The sequence below is a fragment of the Terrapene carolina genome, unplaced genomic scaffold (assembly GCF_002925995.2).
Source record: "Terrapene carolina triunguis isolate 2854851 unplaced genomic scaffold, T_m_triunguis-2.0 Scaffold88, whole genome shotgun sequence".
Taxonomy (NCBI): Eukaryota; Metazoa; Chordata; order Testudines; family Emydidae; genus Terrapene; species Terrapene triunguis.
The window spans coordinates 40851638-40873139 of record NW_020664439.1 but is presented as its reverse complement, the minus strand read 5'-3'; the positions used below and the strand labels follow the sequence as shown (position 1 = coordinate 40873139).

Below are 21502 nucleotides of genomic sequence, written 5' to 3'. Positions count from 1 at the left end.
TTTCTTAGCACAAACGACCTGAGTTGCTGTAACTTAAAGCTACAATTATGTTAAGCGTTCCATCAATTAAATATATTTTCCATAAAATTTGCCTTTAAAAAAAAGCAATAAAACCCTCTCAGTTCTGTGTTGCCATTTAAAACTGATTTTCTTTTCAGAAAATGGTGTAGTATTCTACAGACCTGAACAACGTTGAGACATTTTAGTCTGAAAAATGGAATATGCATCACAGTCAGTCACCTTTCAAAGCAAAGAGCATGAGTTGAATACCTAATGACAGACCTATTTTAAGCTCTGGAGTAAGTCTGGCTGGACTTTCTGCTCACGCATAGGAAAGATGTCACTAAAAGAATTTCCTGAGCCTGACTTTTCCTATCAAAAATTTGCAAGAGCTCAGGAGAGTTTTTGACCTTTACTGAAGTAACCACATTATACTGGCAGATGAGATTAAAGGAGGATCTGTGCAAAACCATCCTTAAAAAACCCAAACTAGGTGAAACTTGCCTAGTTGTTTGCGTTTGTTTCAAACTTGAAACTTGGGCAAGGTTTGCAGATGCTCACCAACCTTTGGGCAAATCTTTACCACATTTTTTCAGGAGACCCAGGCTGAGTTGTGGTTTCAGGTATTGACCATGCAAAGCCACTCTTGAGTTTTGGAGTTGATTCAAATGCAAAACTTAGTACGCATGGAGCCACGTGGACTTAAAGTAGGAAAAGCATTTGCCCAGAGTCCTGGGAACCCAAAAGCACTGAGTTTCATACAGCTCTAATTAAAATATATAAAGGTAAAATATGATCTATGGGATGGGGAGAAGTGTGTGCCACAGATGAACCCAAACCAGAACACCAGATGCAAGTCACCAAAATTTTTGGAACTTCATACTGGTATCTATACAGGAAGTTCTACAATATTCAAGAGCTTTGGATCCAGTATATCTAGTTTGTGCTTCATGATTGACATTGTTCTCAGCTGAGAACAGACTTTTCTAATAGACATCACATATTATATGAGTAACCTCTCTGCTTTGCTAAACGGTGCTCTCGGGGCCAGGTTCTGCCCTCAGTAACACCCATGTATCCCCACGAGTTTCAGTGAGGCAGTACAGATATAGGTGAGGGCAGAATTTGACCCTTGATAAATCTTTCTCCCATTAACTGAAAATGTGTATCTGCTGTGCTTTTTTAGAATAAGGTTCAGCATGCCTGATTGTAAGTAATTACACATCTCACATACATTTTTTGGAAAGATAGGTTGTATTTGCTCTTCCTCATTAATTTTTACATCTATAAGTAGTTTTTTGAAGAATGTGTTTGTAGATTATGCATCAGATTCTCTATTGCTCCCAGTTTCTGAGGCCAGTTGTATTCCTGCCCTGGTCCCAATGTGCTTTAGCACATCATGCCAGGGCTTTTGCTTCTTTTGCATTTCTATGTAATGTTCTTCTATAGACAGTGCATCCCTTCTCTATCTTGACCTGCTTATACAGAGCCAAATTCTAAGTATGCATGACTGCCGCTGACATATCATCTGATCTTAATTAAGTCAATTGGGGTTGTACATGCATATCTGAGGACAGAATTTGATCCATCCCCCTTTGCAGCTGGGAGGGCACAGTTACTTTTACATTATCTTGGCTGGGCATTGGGGAAACGCAGTGAGGGAGGAGGCAGGGTTTCAGGAATCCTCCTCTCAAGGCCTAATGGCTAGAATAGACTCTGCCCCCCTAGTGTGCACCCTCCACAGAGGACCATGATGGGAATATCCCTCTCGTAGTAGAACTCTGACAACCCAGCTCACCCCTACATAGCACCAGCATGCTGTCATGCAAAGAGCCATAGCTGAGCTGGGTTCTGTGCCATGCAGGAGTACTTGGTCATGTTGGTTACAATGCCAGGGAGCTTATTATGGTTGGGAAGAGATATGGCTCACATTGCGGAATTCAGATGAGGTGGAGTTGAAACTATATTTCAAAATAAGCCCAAAGTATATGATTTCCCACTGCAAGAGATTCATTGTATTTAATAGCATGAAAGGACACAGGTTCTGTACATAGAGATCACAGACTATGAACCTGGTAAAGGTTTTATTTAAAAAGATATAGAAGCATTGATCTGTTGGCTACTGGGTTCCTATAGCTGATAATAGTCATTCTTTTCCCATTCCCTAAACCAATCTAGAATCAGTGTCAATCTAATAGACTATCAGAATCAAATTGTTGCCTTTATCTTAGCAACTAAAAGGACACAATTCATTATTTAGCAGCTTTAAATGAGTTCATTAACATTTAAAAGAAATTCAGCCTGAAATGTACTCAAATGCATTTCTGAAGGTTATAAAAATGGAAGCATGGGGGTTAATGCTGAGTCAGTTTCTTATGTGGCTATTTGGTGAACTTTCACAATGTAACTGGGAAAAAATATTTTCTATATCAATTATTCTGCCTGCTTAGAACTTTGAGACAGACCTGCAAGAGGAAAATATTTTCCATGTGAAATATGTAGGTAACTATGTCCACCCTTTTGGTGATGAACTTAATTACATGCTGTAAAGGCTTTCTGAAATAAGTGGTTTGTCAGCAGACTGTGGAGCCATGGGGTGGAGGAATGGGTAGGAACAGGATCTGTAATTGTAATTTAGCAGACTCCCCAGCTTACTAATTGAAAGAAGCCTTGGGAAACAATTTGAAATATCTTGGAGGAAATCTAACAGCCCTTTCTGCATTAAAACATACCTTTGTATTTCTGTGTAACATTTTCCGTGTGTAATGGCATCATTGTGCTTTATATCATTACTCCACCAAGGAAAGACACTGGACGAATACAACTGTATCTGTTTGAGTCTTTCTTCTGGCTTACATACCTGTCAAGGCTGTATGTCTGAAAATCTGGAGATATTATACAAACGAGCAAATATCCTAACATGCATAATTGATGCATATGCATGACTTTATTAGCATCCCCCATCTATCAAATTCATCAATTTCCCTCCCTCCACCAACAAACCTATCAATTCCCTCCTCATTTTTTCCCTCTTCTCACCCTCTCTCTGGCTCCTCTTTCCTCCCTCGAATTTCACCTTCTTCTCCTTCTCTCTGCCTCATTATCGCTGAATCACCCCCCAACCCTTGGACCCTGCCCTCTGAGTTTCTCTTCATTCCCACTCAAGTTTCTGGTCACCCCTGGTGCAGCAGTACCCATCCTTCTAAGCTCCAAGTCTCTTCCTCCCTCTTCCCTAAGGGTATGTGCTGAGAAGTGGGTGCCAGAATCTTGCTTGCTTTCCTAGCCTCCTGTGGAAGGTTTCTTGTCTCCCTTCTGCTCCGGGCTGCAATCTGCAGATCCCCTCACTGACTGCTGCCTTCAGCACTGGCTCTTTCTTCTGAATAGCCACAGCTTCTGAACATCTCTTCAGTGGTAAGGGAAGCGACGACCAGGCCACTGCAGGAGTGCAGAATTTGAGCTGATTTCAGGTGCCCCGCCTAGGTTCCTAAAAGACTGCCCAAAAACAGGAGATTCAGGCAGTCGCTCAAGCACCCAGAAGAGAGTGCCTGAAATTGAGAGACTCCCAGAAGATTTAACAGGTCTAAGCTCACAACTGATTCTAAGTCAGAACTTTTTTGTTTAAATGTAATTTAATTGAAATATACTGTTTCAAAGCCGAAATGTTTCACAGAAACATAATTGTTTCCACGAAGTTTTTGTCCAGAAGTTTTCTGAGATCCAGGGCTCTCTGGTCACTTCTGATTAGAGAGAGAGAGACCTTAATCAAAATATTTGGGTTTTCAATTTGAATACAGCAATTTCAACACAAGTCCATGTTGTGAAAAGAAATGGGCCAGAAGGGACCATTGTGAACTTCTGTATAACCCAGACCACAGAACTTCCCCAAAATAATTCCGAGGGCATCTTTTTTAAAAATAATCCAGTCTTGATTTTAAAATTGTCAGTGATGGAAAAATCCACCACAACCCTTGGTAAATTAGTCCAATGGTTAATTACTCTCCGAGCATTCAAAAATATTTAAAAGGCTGTTATCATTCCAGTGTTGAACAAAACAAAATTTCAAAAGTTGTTGCAAAAGGTACTGTCATCTTCTGTCCTCTCTACTTACAACCCACCGCTACCAAAATAAGCAACTCAGAGAAATCAAGCATTGAGTGGACGTGGAGACTGAAGTAACCAAAATATTCATACATCCTTCTCTAGTGGCTGAGCCACACAGAAGTTAAGAGTCTGCAACTGCTGCTAGCAATGGAGTTGCTACTTTATCTCAAATAGTAGAGGTAAGTACTTTGGGTGCTGGAAGCCTCCAGTTCTGTCCCTGTGGTGATTCATGGATGTCTTCAAATGTCAGACAGCAACTCTAAGGGCAGGTCTACACTACCCGCCTGAATCAGCGGGTAGAAATCGCTCTCTCGGGGATTGAATTATCGCGTCTCGTCGGGACGCGACAATCGATCCCCGAATCGACGCTTCTACTCCACCAGCGAAGGTAGGAGTAAGCGCCATCGACGGGGGAGCCGCGGAGGTCGATTTGCCGCCGTCCTCACAGCGGGGTAAATCGGCTCCAATACGTCTAATTCAGCTACGCTATTTGCGTAGCTGAATTTGCATATCTTAAATCGACCCCCCGCCCCCCCCGTAGTGAGGATGTAGCCTAAGCCTCACTATAGGCCAATGAATTTATAAAATACAGAGCATCGCTTTTTCAATACAAAAAGTCTGACAATGAATGCAGGCATTCACCACCAGACATTTTGGATTCAGTCTTTATAAGGAACGAGTACCTGTAGCCCCTTCTAGTGCCTTTAAAACTTCATTTTGGAATGAGAAAGTATGTTTCTAGCATTGCCGATACACAAACATGCTTTTTCAGTTTAAGACAAAAACATTTTTGGTGTTTAAATGCAGCCAGGGGGACTACATCCTCAGAGAAGTGAATCCAAAATGCCAGTTAATTTTTTTTAGCTCCCTTGGGACCCCAAAAACATTGGCACTTTGTCCTATGGGGCCATTACATTTTAATGCAGTGGCACTGTTTGAAGAGTACCGTATGGTTGATCACTCCTTTCACATTTATCTTCACAAGTAAGGGAAGAAAGTTATTTCTTTTCTCCTCAATAGGCAAGGAAAAATGCTGTAAGAAATTGCTAGGCAGGTATTATATGTGCTTGTATTGGCTATGTCTGTACTTTACCTTAGTGAAACTGCTTTAGATTATAGCTGTTGCACAAGAAATGAGTTTAGGGTGTATGGACACAGGCAGGTTGTGAATATTCCTAATATATCAATGAAACAGCACACAGTTACACTAGAAAAATATAAAACTACCTCCCTACACCATTCACTCTGGACCAAATACTTCTCTCAAATAGACTGGTAAAGCCTCCCTGACTTCAAATGGAATTGCACAGGTCTAACACAATGCTGGCTATGTGTGTGTATGTATTAGAACATAGACAATAGTGTGGAAAATGTCTATGAACACTTGTTGACTTTGAAAATAAATGTCAATTTGACCATGCTAACAACTCTCTCATGCTCATTTTTATGAAAATTCTCACACTCCAATTTTAACAGCATGAATATTCATGAAAAAGGTGAATTTTAAGCTCAAATGCTTCAATATTTGCCATAAGTGAATTTCAAAGCCCATATTAGATTAAAGTTCTTACTGTGTTACATTCAACATCCAATTGGGGAGTAGACAAAAAAGTTCAGGCTTTGTTGAAGTTAGACTATCAGATATTTGCAATGAACTGATCATAAGCTCTTTAGACACAATTTTTTTTTCAAATTTCAAACAAATCAATTTATAAATTTCACTGTCTTCTCACAAACGGTAAGGCCTTTACGAGATGGTCATGTATCTGTAAGAATCATACAGCTGTCCCAGGCTCTCAGGCCTCACAAATGATCTGTAGCAGAAAATGATCATGTGCTCAAATATTAAATGCTGGAAAGAAGTTTTATACAACGTGAACAAAGTTGCTAAATTATATGTTTTCACTCACTAAAAAATGCTCATGCTGTCCTGAACCTTAAATTAATATTCTTTTACAGTAGCTTAATTAAATCCTCATTAACAAGTTTCACATTCTTTGGAAGTAGTGTGACTTGTACTGAATTTAATTTGGCGCTATTCAGAAACACCAGCTGCTAAACCAGTGTATTTCCCTACAGAGTGGGTTTGCAAAATCTGCACACTCCTGTGGAAATGTCTATTACCATCCATTCTCTCATCCTGGGAGAACCTGCAGAAATCGTTAGCAAGTTTTTAGCTGACCCTATTACAATATTCAAAGTGCTGTGGAAATACTCTATTGTATTGTTTATCTTGTTTTGGAGATATTTCCTAAAAAGGAGTGGTTTAGTCTTAATTGTACCAGACAACAAAACACTGATATACTCCTCAGTTTTACTGCTACAGTATATTGTATGAAAGCAAATCATATCTTTTCCCTGCACCAATTCACTCAAGACAGTATCCTTGCTTTATATGCAGGTTTGCATGCTGTGCATCATAATTGTTTAAATCTGCACATTGCTGACAAAAGAGGTATTTGTGAAACTCATTCACTCAGTGATCAAAATGATGCATATATAAGAAAATAATTTACCCCAGGTCTCTGAGTTATGATGAACTGTTCATTATGAGGAGCTTGCAAGTGTAAAATTACCTGTTCCAGAAGAACTATAGTGCTCAACACCAAGCTACAGTAACAGACAATATGTACAGCAATCCAATATTGCTAAGAAATAACACTTAACAATGGAGAACAACTTAACAATGGAGGCAGCCAAATAAATAAATACACATTTTAAAGCAGTTCTTGCATGATTATGTATATAGTAATCTCTGTGTTTAAAATATTGTAATTAGAACCCAACAGATTATCATTTCAATTATAGCTAACTAACGGCAGTGTATTAACCATTTCTGTGCCCTAGATACAAAGACTGGATTTGTTTTCCCTCTCCTTTCTACAGGAAAGGGGGAAATATTAAATATTAATGGAGATAATCCCATCTCCTAGAACTGGAAGGGACCTTGAAAGGTCATCGAGTCCAGCCCCCTGCCTTCACTAGCAGGACCAAGTACTGATTTTGCCCCAGATTCCCAAGTGGCCCCCTCAAGGATTGAACTCACAACCCTGGGTTTAACAGGCCAACGCTCAACCCACTGAGCTATCCCCCCCCCCCCAAAACTGTTTCCGCCCGGTTTCGAACCGGGGACCTTTCGCGTGTTAGGCGAACGTGATAACCACTACACTACGGAAACTTGCCTTAATTGATTGTGTCCCACAAGACATAATCAAACTCGCTCATGCAAGCTGCCAGAGGTACTGATGCCAAAAATTTACAGACAGGCAAAATTTCAAGTATATACAAGAGTACCCTGAAGTGGCCAAAACATTTAAACGTGGACACCTAACATTAGGCACTGAAATCCATATTTAAGCACCTAAATATGTGGCCAGATTTTCAGAGGTATTGAGCACCTGCATCTCCCTCCATTGAAATCACTGGGAACTACAGATGCTGTATTCTGCTCTGCCTCTGCCTCTCCTATCATCAAATATGTTGCAAAGCTAAGTTCTGATTCCAGAATCTTTATTGTATGTCATGAGTGTACCAGTCAGAAATAAATCAACATGGTTCACCCACGCTCTTGTGGGGTTGCAGTTCAATTGTGTTTTGACTTCCAAACATAGCAAATGTGAGATGAAAGTCACTGAAGGAAAAGCAATACAGTATCCTAAGATGTCATTTTTACTGAGTTTCTATTCTGACTATAGCCACACTTTTAAAGTGATGAGATATGTGGTGTATGATATCAGCCATTCACAGGGCTATTTTTTTAAAAAGTTGATAGCAGGCACTAATGTGAGTATCATGACTCTTTTCAGGCAGTAGGTGAAACCTTGAAGAAAAAGTGGCTCTGTCTTCAAAAAAGTGACCTGACCTTTGCTTTGGTGGGTTTCTACTGTGCAAGAAATAAAAAGCACTGCATGCTTTCTGATGCATCCTTTTTTAGCTAATAAACTACTTCTCTATAGCATTCAACACAAAAGGATTAGGTTTCTGAAAGTCAAACAGCATGTTACTAATGCTAGCTAAATAGTAGCTCCACATATTAAAGAAAATATTTTCATGGATTTGTAACATATCGAATGAATCGTGAATAAATAAATGTTTGGACAAGAACCTTTGATATGCTTAGCACTTAGAACTCTCTTCTCACCAAATAAGAGAGACTATCCTAATCTGAAGTAAACTTTACAATGCCTTTTGCAGTTCTTTGGATATCAAAGGAATTACAAATTGAGCATGCCTATGTTTTATGACACTTATGGTATGAGAACTTCTTGCAGCATGCAAAGAACTCTCTCTAGGTTAACTGCAATGCGTTGCACAAATAAGTTAAATTTGACCTTGGTTTTTCATAAACATTGTTTTAAAATTGCAATATTATGCACATGTTTTTGAGCTGTGAATGATTATACGGTATTTGTGATATAAAAATTACATCACATTGTTTGGTATCAATAAATAGTATCCTTCTTAGGACACAGTATACAATGCTATTTTAAATCATTCTTATTATACTGTACTGTAGTTAAGAAATACATTCAATAGACTCTTAGTTAATGAAATGTATGTAAGCTTAGGGCAAAATTCTGAAGTCATGGAGCCAGATCCTTCAGTCTTTGTACACCCCAAACTCCCATGGACTTCAATGGAGTTTTGTGAGTGTAAGAAAAGTCTAATCAAGCTCCACTACTCTTCTCTCCCTACACCCTCAGACATTCACTGATACTTACAGAAGTTCTATACATACAGGGAGAGCAGAGTATCAGAGACTCACGATCTACAATGTAGATCCAAGAGGAGAATTTTGCCCTTAAATTTAGAGTATTTAAAGGAGAATTTAACTTTCATTTTACGTAAGCTGTAAATCTTCATAACAGTCTGATTTCTTTTTGTCTATAATCTGATTTGAGTAGAAAGCATGTATATTTCAGCTGTAAAGTTGCAGATAACTACAGTTAACTAGTGGTGAAGAAATTAAGGGCCTGATCCTCCAGATATTACTCGTATGAGGGCCAAGTTCTGTGAGATTCTCAACTTCCTTCACTCCTGCTGATGTACTCCCGCGAGGCCTCACAAAAGCAAGGCAGTTTGTAGTCCTATTGACGTCAATGGAGTGATTCATATGAGTAAAAGCTGCAGGACGGGGCCCCAACTCTGTTATCAATTAAGTTTTGGGGGTTTTTTTGTTTGCTTGTTTGGTTTTGGTATTTTGTTTTTAACAGTATGTGTGTATTTTATTTTCAACAACAACATACTTTTACTTCCAGCGTAACACCGTCATTTAATTACTGGATTGTTCTGGGGTGTATTTTTTGTAACCAGTAACAAAGATTCCTCCTGACACAAGCCATTGTTGATTTCACTGTTGTAGGGGAAAGGCTCTAGGGCGGCAGATAAGGCTGTTGCCATGGTGATGAAGGAGATACCGAGGGAGGAGTCTGCAGAGGAAAAGCCCCTCCTTACTATGACATCACAGGTGGGCAGAATGTTAGGATTCCAGTAGGCAGCTGACATATGTTAATCTAATGAAGAATGTAATTTAACTAGCAGATAAGCATTAACATTCGTGAGTCAAAACTTAACAGGCAATTATAGTTTTCCCAAAAGAAAAAGCTATTATAAAATGCCACAAATAAAAAAAGGGGAATGAGGAGAAATTCATTCGTTGTTTAGGTTTTCAATTGGTGTATATTAGTTTTAGTGAGTCTGCTTGAGCTTGACCCTTCAGAAAATATTTTATACAAAATTAAATTTTGTGTCATCAGAACATAATATAGAAGATAATAGCTTATGGTAAATAAATTAACTGCTTGTGCTTTGGAGCTTTTGAACAAAAAAATGCAAATTTTCTGATCAAATGATTTGTAGTAAGCACAATATACATATGTCAGTTACCAGTAGAGTATTTAAAATTGATTTTAAAAGGTCAAATATTATTCATGCTGTCAGTATTTACCTATCATAATATATATATATATATACACACCTATTCATATGTACAATATGTATATATAAAATCATATATAACAACCACTTGATAGTGGTATCATTTATAAATACATAAAATCCCTTAAGTTTTCAGTAGCATTTAACTCATATTTCAAATTAGATTATTTTACATACTTCATTGTTTTCATCTTTGTAAAGCCAGTAAATGCAAGAATACAGGTCCATTACCTGAAACTTGATAGGTGGTAGACTATAAGTAATGAAAATGACACAAATGTATAATACATCTGAATTGGATAATTAAAAAAAAAATCATGTGGCTAACCAGCAACTTTGGCTTAAATTTAGCAATATTTTCCCCAGCAACATACTAGTAACAGAATTTAATACAATTACTTGATTTGATGCTTAATATTTAACATTAAAGTACACAAGGTTATTCATATTCAACAATAGGTTTGATGTCATACATTACATGGCTTTTCTTACATAAAAATAATCTTCAACAAAATCCAAAAACCTTTTTTCTACTGTAGGGTAATAGATATTTATGTTTAAAAATAATATGCGACTTATAAAATGCCAGTACAGGCTTACCTTATAGCCTATATAAAATGTATTACACTAAGTCAATTAATTAATAATAGAATTTTTGATCATTGACATTTTCCTATACATTGGAAAACATTTGTCAATTTCCTCCTAAACCTCTGTCAAATGTTGTATTATACTTGTGATATACTGTATTAGTTAAAACACAATTGCATGAGGGAATAGGATGCTTTGTTTAATGCATCACATTCCAATTTTACACTAACCAGTTTATGAATCACAAATATTGAAACGAGGGGTGAAATCCTGGGCCCCTTGAAGTGAATGGCAAAACTCCCATTGACTTCAATGGGCCAGGACTTCATCCTAGGTTCATAACATGTTTGATGCACTATTTGTATTGGTTGTTTGTCAATTTCATTCAGCAATAGTTTGTGACAGTTTTTCTAAGTAAAATGCTCGTGTTTATTAGTCAGTGTAATTTTTTCCACTACACACAAGTACCTATTTCCCTGCTATGCACCAATGGGGTGCACAAGCCAAAAGGAAGCAGAATCAAGTGAAAAAGTGAGTATTTTCCATAGCCACCTCTGCATCATGTATGTGTTATGTATGGTATATGATCATATCATATTTATCATTTGTATCCTAACTTTCTGGATGTGTTGCTGTATTAAGATTCTTATGTCTTTAATGTCTCTGTGCAAACCTCTTGTTCAGGTCATTCATTCAGAATACTGTGTTGCTATATGGCAATATACATTCGGCCTTTACTAATGGTATATTTGTCCTGATTCTTCACATGATGAGAGAGATGGATGTGGCTGCAGCTCACGGGATATAATATGTATATCAAATGGAAATAATTACTAATTACCACTGGCCAAACTTTCCAAGTCAAGTCAAATTTAGGTCAAAAGAGTAAGGTCTAGTCTTTCAAAGGTCATCTACTAGTCACACAGAATCAGCATTGAAGAATACTGTGTAGCTGTGTATTTTTTGTAACAGTAATGGTTATCTCAAGATCTCATTAAGGGCCTGGTCTTGCAGCCCCTCGCCTGTGCAACTCCCATTGAACTCAGTGGGAATTTTGCATGTGAAGTGGCTTCCAGAATACATGCAATTCCTACTTAAATAGACCCATTTGTTTTCATAATGGACAAAACATGACAAACACACACACACAAAGTGCTCAGTGAAACTAGGACTTACCATGCTTGATTGGTGAAGAAAACTCAGATGAGATCAGTGGCGTCTACAGTACAGGTATGAGACATACAGTCCCTGGATTTTGTGAGAAATTGTCAGTTATAACGTGTGAAGGTGCTTTAAGTAAAGCTTCAAGGAAGCTCCCTCTCTCCTCTTCTCCCTGGAAAATACCATATACATTCACTGGAGCACAAGCTGGACACATATTCACATTCAATTATTTTTATGCTCCTATCCAACCGCTCCTGGGAAGAGGTGACACTTATTTGTTGAGAGAAATAATCACTGTATATTTGAAATAGTTTTTTCAAATTCATGAATACAGCAAATATTACTTTACCATAAGTTACATAATCAAATATAATCACAGATCCTCAACTGCTATGAATTAGCATAGCTTTGCTGATTCACACCACCTGCAAATCTGGCCCATCGTATCAACATTAAGGAACATACTACACTAGCAGCAGGATACCCCATGATTTAACAGGTCTTTTCAGTCTCTACTTTCTGTGAGTCTATCTCAATTTTGTCAGTGAAAGTCTCTTTATTGGCATAAGAAGGCATTCAGATGTATCCAAATTTAATACTGTATATCAAGTATCAGTGCAGAAAGCAGGGTTTTAGTGTTAATGGGATTTGGTACAATGTGTCTCCATTTTATATTACTGTCTCCCTGTCTCTTGGTAAGAAGGTTCAAACAGAGAGAGAAGACAAATTTTTTAAAAGTGCATTTATTATTCATGGAATCTAGAAAACGGGAGAGAGAGACGTAATCTATTTACAGAAAATCATATATTACTGACTGCAGCTGAGTGACTAATGGAGAAAATTATTTATGAATATTCATGTGAATTCAAAAGTAAATTTCTATTTGACTCTCTTTGCAAGTTTTGTGTGTTCACTTTTTAGAAACATTTGAGCACTTGAGAATTATTTACTAGCAGGAATAACCATGAAAAGTTCAGTTTACACTCAAATATTCTTTGAAGACACATTTTGAATTGTACAATCAACAGTCAGATTCACAATTCACTCTAGGTCAGTTAGAGATTTAGGCCCTGATTCAGCAAAGCACTTCAACATGTGCTTAATGTTAAGAATGTGATGAAGTGTTTTGCTGTATAGGGAAGAAGTTAAACACATGCTTAAGGGCTTTGAGGCCTACCCTAAGTGCTTTACTGAATTGGCAGCTTAATTCACCCGATAAAGGAACTGAATCAATACCACATGATTAACTAATCAATACAATGCCATTTTTGAATAGTCACAGTCAAGTGTTTATGAACAATCTACAGATCTAGAATTATTTGTTGAGGAAATTCACTAATGGTTTTGAACAGTGAATAAATGTAACAATCATAGAATCATAGAATTGGAAGGGACCTTGAGAGGTCATCTAGTCTAGTCCCCTGCCCTCCAGGACTAAGAATTATCTAGACCATCCCTGACAGGTGTTTGTCCAACCTGCTCTTAAAAATCCCCAATGATGAAGATTCCACAACCTCCCTAGGCAATTTATTCCAGTGCTTAACCACTCTGACAGTTAGGAAGTTTTTCCTAATGTCCAACCTAAACCACCCTTGCTGCAATTTAAGCCCATTGCTTCTTGTCCTATCCTCAGAGGTTAAGAAGAACAATTTTTCTCCCTCCTCCTTGTAACAACTTTTTATGTACTTGAAAACTTTTATCATGTCCCCTCTCAGTCTTCTCTTCTAAACTAACAAACCCAATTTTTTCAATGTCCCCTTATAGGCCATGTTTTCTAGACCTTTAATCATTTTTGTTGCTTTTCTCTGGACTTTCTCCAATTTGTCCACATCTTTCCTGAAATGTGGCATCCAGAACTGGACACATTACTCCAGTTCAGGCCTAATCAGCGCGGAGTAGAGCGGAAGAATTACTTTTCGCATCTTGTTTACAATACTCCTGCTAATAGATCCCAGAATGATGTTTGCTTTTTTTTGCAACAGTGCTACACTGTTGACCCATATTTAGCTTGTGATCCACTATGATCCCCAGATCCCTTTCTGCAGTACTCCTTCCTAGGCAATCAGTTCCTATTTTGTATGTGTGCAACTGATTGTTCCTTCCTAAGTGCAGTACTTTGCATTTGTCCTTATTGAATTTCATCCTATTTACTTCAGACCATTTCTGCAGTTTGTCCAGATCATTTTGAATTTTAATCCTATCCTCCAAAGCACTTGCAACCCCTCCCAGCTTGGTATCGTCCGCAAACTTTATACATGTACTCTCTATGCCATTATCTAAATCATTGAGGAAGATATTGAACAGAACCGGACCCAGAACCGATCCCTGTGGGACCCCACTCATTATGCCTTTCCAGCATGACTGTGAACCACTGATGATTACTCTCTGGGAACAATTTTCCAACCAGTTATGCACCCACCTTATAGTAGCTCCATCTAGGATGTATTTCCCTAGTTTGTTTATATCACAGACTCTTTGTGAACAATTTGCCAACAAGAAAACATTTGCAAATCATTTGTTGAAAAATAATCACTCCATTGTGTTCATAACTAATACACACGAGGTATGCATATGTAGTTCATGCAAGTTTTGCAGAGACCCGGCTCTGTATCATTTTAATGTCAGAGGGCAACATACAGCTGAAACACATACACAGATTTTTGCACAAATAAACCTATGGAAGTTCAGCATAAAATCAGATATAACATAAATATCTAATGCCAAAAGGCCCAAAACTGACCTGTATAACCAAGGAAAGCCTTAGTGGTTCCCCCACTGTCCCCTGTCAGCTGTTCATATAAGGTATGATCCTGTTCCTGGGAACTCACAGGCAACACTTCCATGGACTTCAAATGGGTGCGAGATTGAGCCCATACAGAGCCTTGAAGAGACTCTCGCCGATACATGCTCTGCAGAGCTCAACCTTTCCATTGTTATCACAATGCACAAGAAGGGGAGGAAATTTTGCCTTCCGGAGGACAGGTTGATCCTGGAACAACAAAATCACAGATTTCTGAATTTTTGCTGAATAGCACCCATAAGGCCACATTCAGATGAGGAAAGTGAAATATCCTTCCCCATTTCTTAAAAGGGCACGCACTACATATTATGCATACTCTGTAAGCAGCATTAGTATGCGATTTCCTTATTTCCCCTGAGAATAGCCCTGTGCACCATCCTTTCCTGGGGCATTCTATTACCACTAAGAGTAGGAATAAGTTTTTGGACGAAACCACACATAGACATCATTGCTGGTCTAGTCATCTTTGTATATGTCCTTGAATTTATATGTAGATCACACCACTTTCTCTGTGGCTGTCCCATTATATCTTTCCATGTAGTCACTCACAGGTGACTTGCCATATGGTTTCTGTGTGTCTTTATGGAGGAAACAGAATTAGGGTTGCCAGTTTCAACCATAGGCTCAAACTGCTACTGATAGATTTTCTGGTGTGTGTACATGGCTCACCAGGAAAAATCTGGCCCATAATCATAGTTTCCTATTTAAAATCTGAGCAATCCCTGCTGTTCTGGATGACTCAAAACCTCTTATGAGTGTCTTAGCTTTTAAATTTGCAGAATTATTTGTAGCATCCCTTGTACGAAGGAAACCATACCACTATGGAAGTATTTAATTAATATACATTATTAGCAGGCACTATGTAGAATGGCAAAAATTAAAGTCAGTAAGACTAGTTATATTCGGGTGGAGTCTCTTCTCTTACATTGGTGTAAATCAGGAATAACTCCACTGAAATTAATAGCATTACAGTACTGGGATTGTTTTCACACTACAATCAGGCCCATTTTACATAAACATACAGTACAAAAGTTGTCTTGAAATGGCCAAATCTGTTCTCTTTAGAGTCAATGGTAATTTTGCCACTATTTCAGTGGGAGTAGCATTGGACTCATACAACAGACCTTTGCAATATGCTGAATACTTATTTGTATACTGTGTTTTAATGGACTACTGACATATAGAAGATGCTATTAATGAATTTAGTACTTCAAAGCTATGTAGTCTCATCTGTTTTTAAGTTATCTACCAGTAGCAACACATTAAAATTAATTAAATTAATTTTCCCCTTTATATTGTTTCATCTAATATTAGCCACATAGCATAAGCTTAATAACTTTAAAATGTTATGAAAACAAAATATGCAAGTGTATGTTAGCCAACTTTGTATCTCTAAGTTAAATACTATTAAACTTATTTTAGTATTATTGTTTTTAGACAAGTATGTATAATTTCAGTATGAACATTCTCATGAGAATAAAAAAATGTTGCCTTGACAACATAGTTTAAAACTCATAAATTGGCTGCCTGCCTAAAGTTAAACAGACTTTTCCATCACAAATTAAACAGACTTTTCTGTCACATAACTTAATTTTACATTACCAAGGGAAATAATGAGAGTTTAAGATCATTTATAATATATCTTTGTATGGGACTCCATTTAACAAAAAAGGAAGAGATAAAAATAGAATGATATGAAACAATATAATTACGTTTAAAAATGTCCTGGCTATTATTCTATGGTCATAAAAAGATCTGAGAAAGCTATATGCAGCAAATAATATATTAGATTAATTTAGCCCCTTTTTCTGTTCATGAATTATCTGTGAATAGGAATCAATTTTTACAGATTTGGTTGTTGATTTATTTTAAATAACAAATATTTTATGCAAACATAATTCAGTCTCTGGGGGTATGTCTACACTACGGGATTAATCCGAATTTAGATAATTCGAATTTGGGAAACAGGTTGTATAAATTCGATTGTGCGCGGCCACACTAAGCACATTAATTCGGTTTTTAACCACATTAATTTGGTGGTGTGCGGCCACACTACCCCATTTATTTTAACCACATTAATTCGGTGGTGTGCGGCCACACTAACCCTAATTCGAATTAACAAAATCGATTTTGGCGCTACTCCGCTCGTCGAGGTGGAGTACAGAAATCGATTTAAAGCGCCCTTTAATTCGAACTAAATGGCTCTGTAGTGTGGACGGGTGAAGGGTTAATTCGAATTAACGCTGCTAAATCCGAATTAATCCCGTAGTGTAGACCAGGCCTTATATATTGCAAACTATTTATGATGGCTATTGCTTTGAGTATTTCTTATTTCTAACTTGCTATTTGCATTGTGCTACAGGTCACCTGAGTTGCATGGTGCAAGTAGAAAGACCCACAGAGAACTTTCAAGTTAGCCATATGACCATTTCCAGTGCTAATACCTGTGCAAAGCCATACCCCCTTTGGAGAAGGTCTGTACAATTTAATAGAAAATGACAAACCTTCCATCAGTTTCTATGACAACCCTACAAAATTTAACAGAAAAGTATATTCCTGCTATAGAATTCTATAGGATGGTTAAAAAGAAAACCCATAGAAAGGATAGTCTCTATTCATTCTATGGTCAACATTTTTATAAATGCCATACTTTACACTCACTTTGCTCAGGTGTAGATGACAACACAAGGCGCAAGACAATGGAAAATCAAGCCCTATGGGTTTTTACAGTAGAATCATAGAATATCAGGGTTGGAAGGGACCTCAGGAGGTCATCTAGTCCAACCCCCTGCTCAAAGCAGGACCAATCCCCAACTAAATCATCCCAGCCAGGGCTTTGTCAAGCCGGGCCTTAAAAACCTCCAAGGAAGGAGATTCCACCACCTCCCTAGGTAACACATTCCAGTGCTTCACCACCCTCCTAGTGAAGTAGTGTTTCCTAATATCCAACCTAGACCTCCCCCAAAAGTATATAGTAATTTCTATAGATGCTATTACATTGTTATAGAAACCAATTTAAACAAGACCTGTCTTTTTTTTTTTTTTTTTTGGGGACCACACTGTTCCAGGCCCCCTGCCCCACAATTTTTATAGTGGGGGTGCTGAAAGCCATTGAACCAAACTGTAAACGCTGTATGTAATGGAAATCACTTCAAGCTACGGGGTATGTCAGCACCCCCCAGCACCCTTAGTTCCAGCCCCTATGCTGTGGGGGCTACTCCAGCCCTGCAGGTGGGGGAAGGAACCAGCTATTCCACCAATGGTGAAATTACAGTGATAGGTACATGATTATAAATACTGCATATGGGCTAGAAAGAGTACAGGATAAAAGTGCCTGTGTTTAAGGAATGCACTTGCAGTATTAGCAACATTGTGAAAGATCCAGAAGAAAAAAATCTGCAGCCTTTTGGAGCATTACAACAGCTGGAAATCTATGTATGTTGACTCCATAACACAAAGACTTCAGATTAATGTGCAGTCTGCTACACAGACCAGCCTCCTTACTTCTCCAAAATAACCCCACAGTTGCAAATAAACCTGAATTTAAAAAAAAAAAAAAAAAACCTGTATCCTAATATTCCTGAACTTTGGCAGGGTTACGAATCTCTGTGACATCTGCAATGAGGGCTTGATGCAAGGCACATTGGAGTCAATGGAAAGGCTCTCAGTGATTTCAATAGGCTTTGGGTCAGGTCTTGAAAACCCTACGATTTCATGGCATCCACTGTAAACAGTGACATTCAGATGGAGGAACTGGACCCTTTTGTTATTTCTATGGCATCTCATTCCCCATGGAAGCATAACATCCATGGGCTAGATTCACTGTCAGTCTGTCCCTTGTGTAGTTATTTACACCAGACCACAGTGAAAAATGGGTGTAAAATGGCACCAAATCAGAACAGTAGTGTTTACCACCCACTTTTCACTGGTGTCACTGACTACACAAGGTTCAGGGAAATGGTGAACTGAGCTCCTCTGCTTCTTTCTGACCCTGCACTGCAAAAAGTAGAGCGGATGAGATGATCCATTCCATAGACAATTCTGAGACAATGACAATTGTTGAATCAGATTTCAATTAAGACTATGTGATCTGTGCTTTTTTGCCGCCAGGGCTCCCTACACAATATATGCCAGATTTTCATTTACACCAAAGCCCCTTTACACCACTCAGGCTGTGTACAGTGGTCTTAAAGCGGTATAATTTGCATCCATTTTAAGGTGCTTTTATACAGCCGAAGCAGTGTAAAGTAGCCTTAGTATAAATGAGAATCGGGCCCATATACTCCAATTTGCAGAGAATAGAAATTAAGGAAATGTAATTGTTTTAGAAAAAGATTTACAGGAAAACAATTTTTTTGGTAGGAAAAACAGTCTATCCTTTGATGAGCTGCAAGGTTGTTGTAGTGTTTAGACACAAACTACTTGTTTCAAAGACATCCTATATGGATATTTAGCTGTGTCATTAGGCTTAATGTGCCCACAAACTATCAACTGCTTTGGTGTGTGTGTATAAACAAAAATAGAAGTGAATAAATATCTCTTTAGCTTCTAAAAATGTAACTAACCCATGTATGTAAATACTACGAGTGGATAGTCTCTCTTATATCCATACATTTGCACAGCCAAAATACTGCAAGGGTATGGTTTAAAGAGATTTTTGTTATTTGGGACCTTGACTTTCGAGAGTTTTCAGCACAGCTGAAGATTGGCCAGTATTGTCTGATCTTTACAAAAAGGTACATTCTACAATAGGACAAGGTATTTTTGCCACGGTTTAGTCCTCTCTTCTCCATCTTCACATTCTTCATACTGATTCGGTGGTTAGACATAACATGGACCTTTAGGCTGAAGAGTAGGAGGATTAGCTCCAAGAAAAATTCTCCAGTGCCAGTGTATCATTCCTCCAAATTGAGACGCGATTATATCTCCTTTCCATCTGAGATAGTCCGTAGAGATATATAAGTCTCTAGCACAAAGGTTCTCAAACTCATCCGTGCACCACTGGTGAGCCACTGAGCATTTGCTGGTGGTTTGTAGAAGGCTGGCTGGCCCCATGGTGCTGGATCTCACATTTTCAGCTGCTGAGTCACATCAAAAGAGTCTAAATAAATTAAATACTTCCCTAATGTTTTGTAAGGAATTGCTGTAGTTGCCTCTGGGCTGCTCTAGAATTACTAAAGGGAAGGGTAAATCTGTGCAGTTGCGAATGGGAGAGGAATTGATCTCTATTTAATGTGGTTCAGGCTATGAAAACGTATGAGAACCCCTGCTCTAATCCACAAAGCTACTCATCTCCTTTAATGAGGGTGGTCTCCAAACAGAATAGTTGTAATGTAACGTTTACAAACATAGGTTCTAAACACGATTGCTGGCATAAAGAATAAGCTCCAGTCGTTTAGGAAATTACAGGAACTATGAAAGGAAGCTGGCTTCATCTATGCTGAGTTTAGATAAGTGAGTACCGGAAGGTTTGAAGAAAGGTGCATGGTGCAAACAAAGAAAGCACTTGGTCTTTGTCAACAGCATAGTTAAGTGTTCCCAAAGAAATGTACCAGATATTTCAGTAAATCTTCTCTGGGCTGTATAAACTCATTATAAAGAAGAAAAACACCTCCTCCGGAGTTTTGATTTCTTCTACGGAAAATGCAAATCTCTACAATTAAGACACAGCACTGAATAAAACGAGAAGAAATGAAAGAATGTGTAATTCATATTGATCTAAAACAGTTTGAAAGGAAGCAGAACGCATCTATTCATCTGGGAGAAAAAAAACTCCACTGTAGAAAGAATCTAAAGCAAGTGGCCAACATAACTAGAAAGGGGACACATCTCAACATTTAAGGATTATAACATAACCGACAACTCACTGTCACTGCACATTGACTTTGAATATAAAAGGAGTTTCAAGGTCTGGAAAAGAAGAAAGAGTTAGGAGATACTGTAGAGCGGAAACAAAATACCTTTGCACAGTAGATACGTTACACACTACATTAGACATGTGAATTTAAATGCCCATTATGGTATCTGTTGGAATCCTAAACACACACACACACACCTATCTGCTATCAGCTCTAAATGATTGGTGGCCACCATTTCACCTGTGATGTAATTCTGGTTGTTTTGGGAACAAGGTAAATAAGATAGTAGTAGCCATTGATCCAGAGGCAGATTGAGCAGGCTAAATGTCATGTCTTCCTGCAAACGTCTGACTATTGATAAGAAGCTGGTCTTTACACTGGTAATTTACCTGTGGATATGGGAAGTTCCCAGGGTTCATCTACCTACAGGCCTTCTGGCACTCTCAGATTTGAGCATTTCCTCAACAAACAGAGCCTTATTATACCTATATTTTTGATTGGTTGCTGCCTGGATGTTTTAAAACTCTTTTTATTGCAGTTTCAGTAAACTGTACGTTGTCAGCGAGGCACAGCCAATTGTTTTGATATACAAGATCCTGCCACCTTTACATTCTCATCAGGCACTGTACAATATAAGTTTGATGCCACTAGACTCACAAGAGGATCCTATATCAAAAGCAAGAACCAAAGGCTACAGAAAGAACAGAACTGGGAATATTTTTAGAGGGCAGCATAGCTGCCAGTTTTATATAGCTCAGTATGGGACATTTCCAGTCAGTGATGATGCTTCACTGATTCCCCTCATGAGGTCCCCAGGAGTGGTGACAGCCAGTATTCCCTGGGTTTGGGGAGGAGCCAGGAGTAACTGGAGGAGCCTGCAGGGAGCTTGCTGGGAAGGATGGAGCGTGGCGGGGGATAGTGGAATGTATCTAAGGGGGTGTCTTTACAGGATGGGATGGGCCTGTGGATGAGGCTTTGTTGGGAGTGGGAGAGCTGGAGTACTGGAGTGAATCTGGGCTGGGCACCACTACAAGGTGAGAGAGATGTGGTG

At 38.4% G+C, this 21502-nt stretch overlaps 1 protein-coding gene and 1 non-coding gene across 2 annotated transcripts in view; one reads left to right on the top strand and one right to left on the bottom strand.

Annotated features, from left to right (window-relative positions):
- Window positions 1-21502, top strand: part of PEX5L (peroxisomal biogenesis factor 5 like) — a 129437-nt gene that overhangs the window by 53342 nt on the left and 54593 nt on the right. Inside the window, exon 2 of the mRNA XM_026649979.1 lies at window positions 9464-9568. Within this exon, the coding sequence (XP_026505764.1) occupies window positions 9464-9568 (105 nt within the window). The remainder of the gene's footprint in view (window positions 1-9463; window positions 9569-21502) is intronic.
- Window positions 7207-7279, bottom strand: TRNAV-AAC. The gene has a single exon. It is a non-coding gene; the product is annotated as a tRNA-Val (tRNA).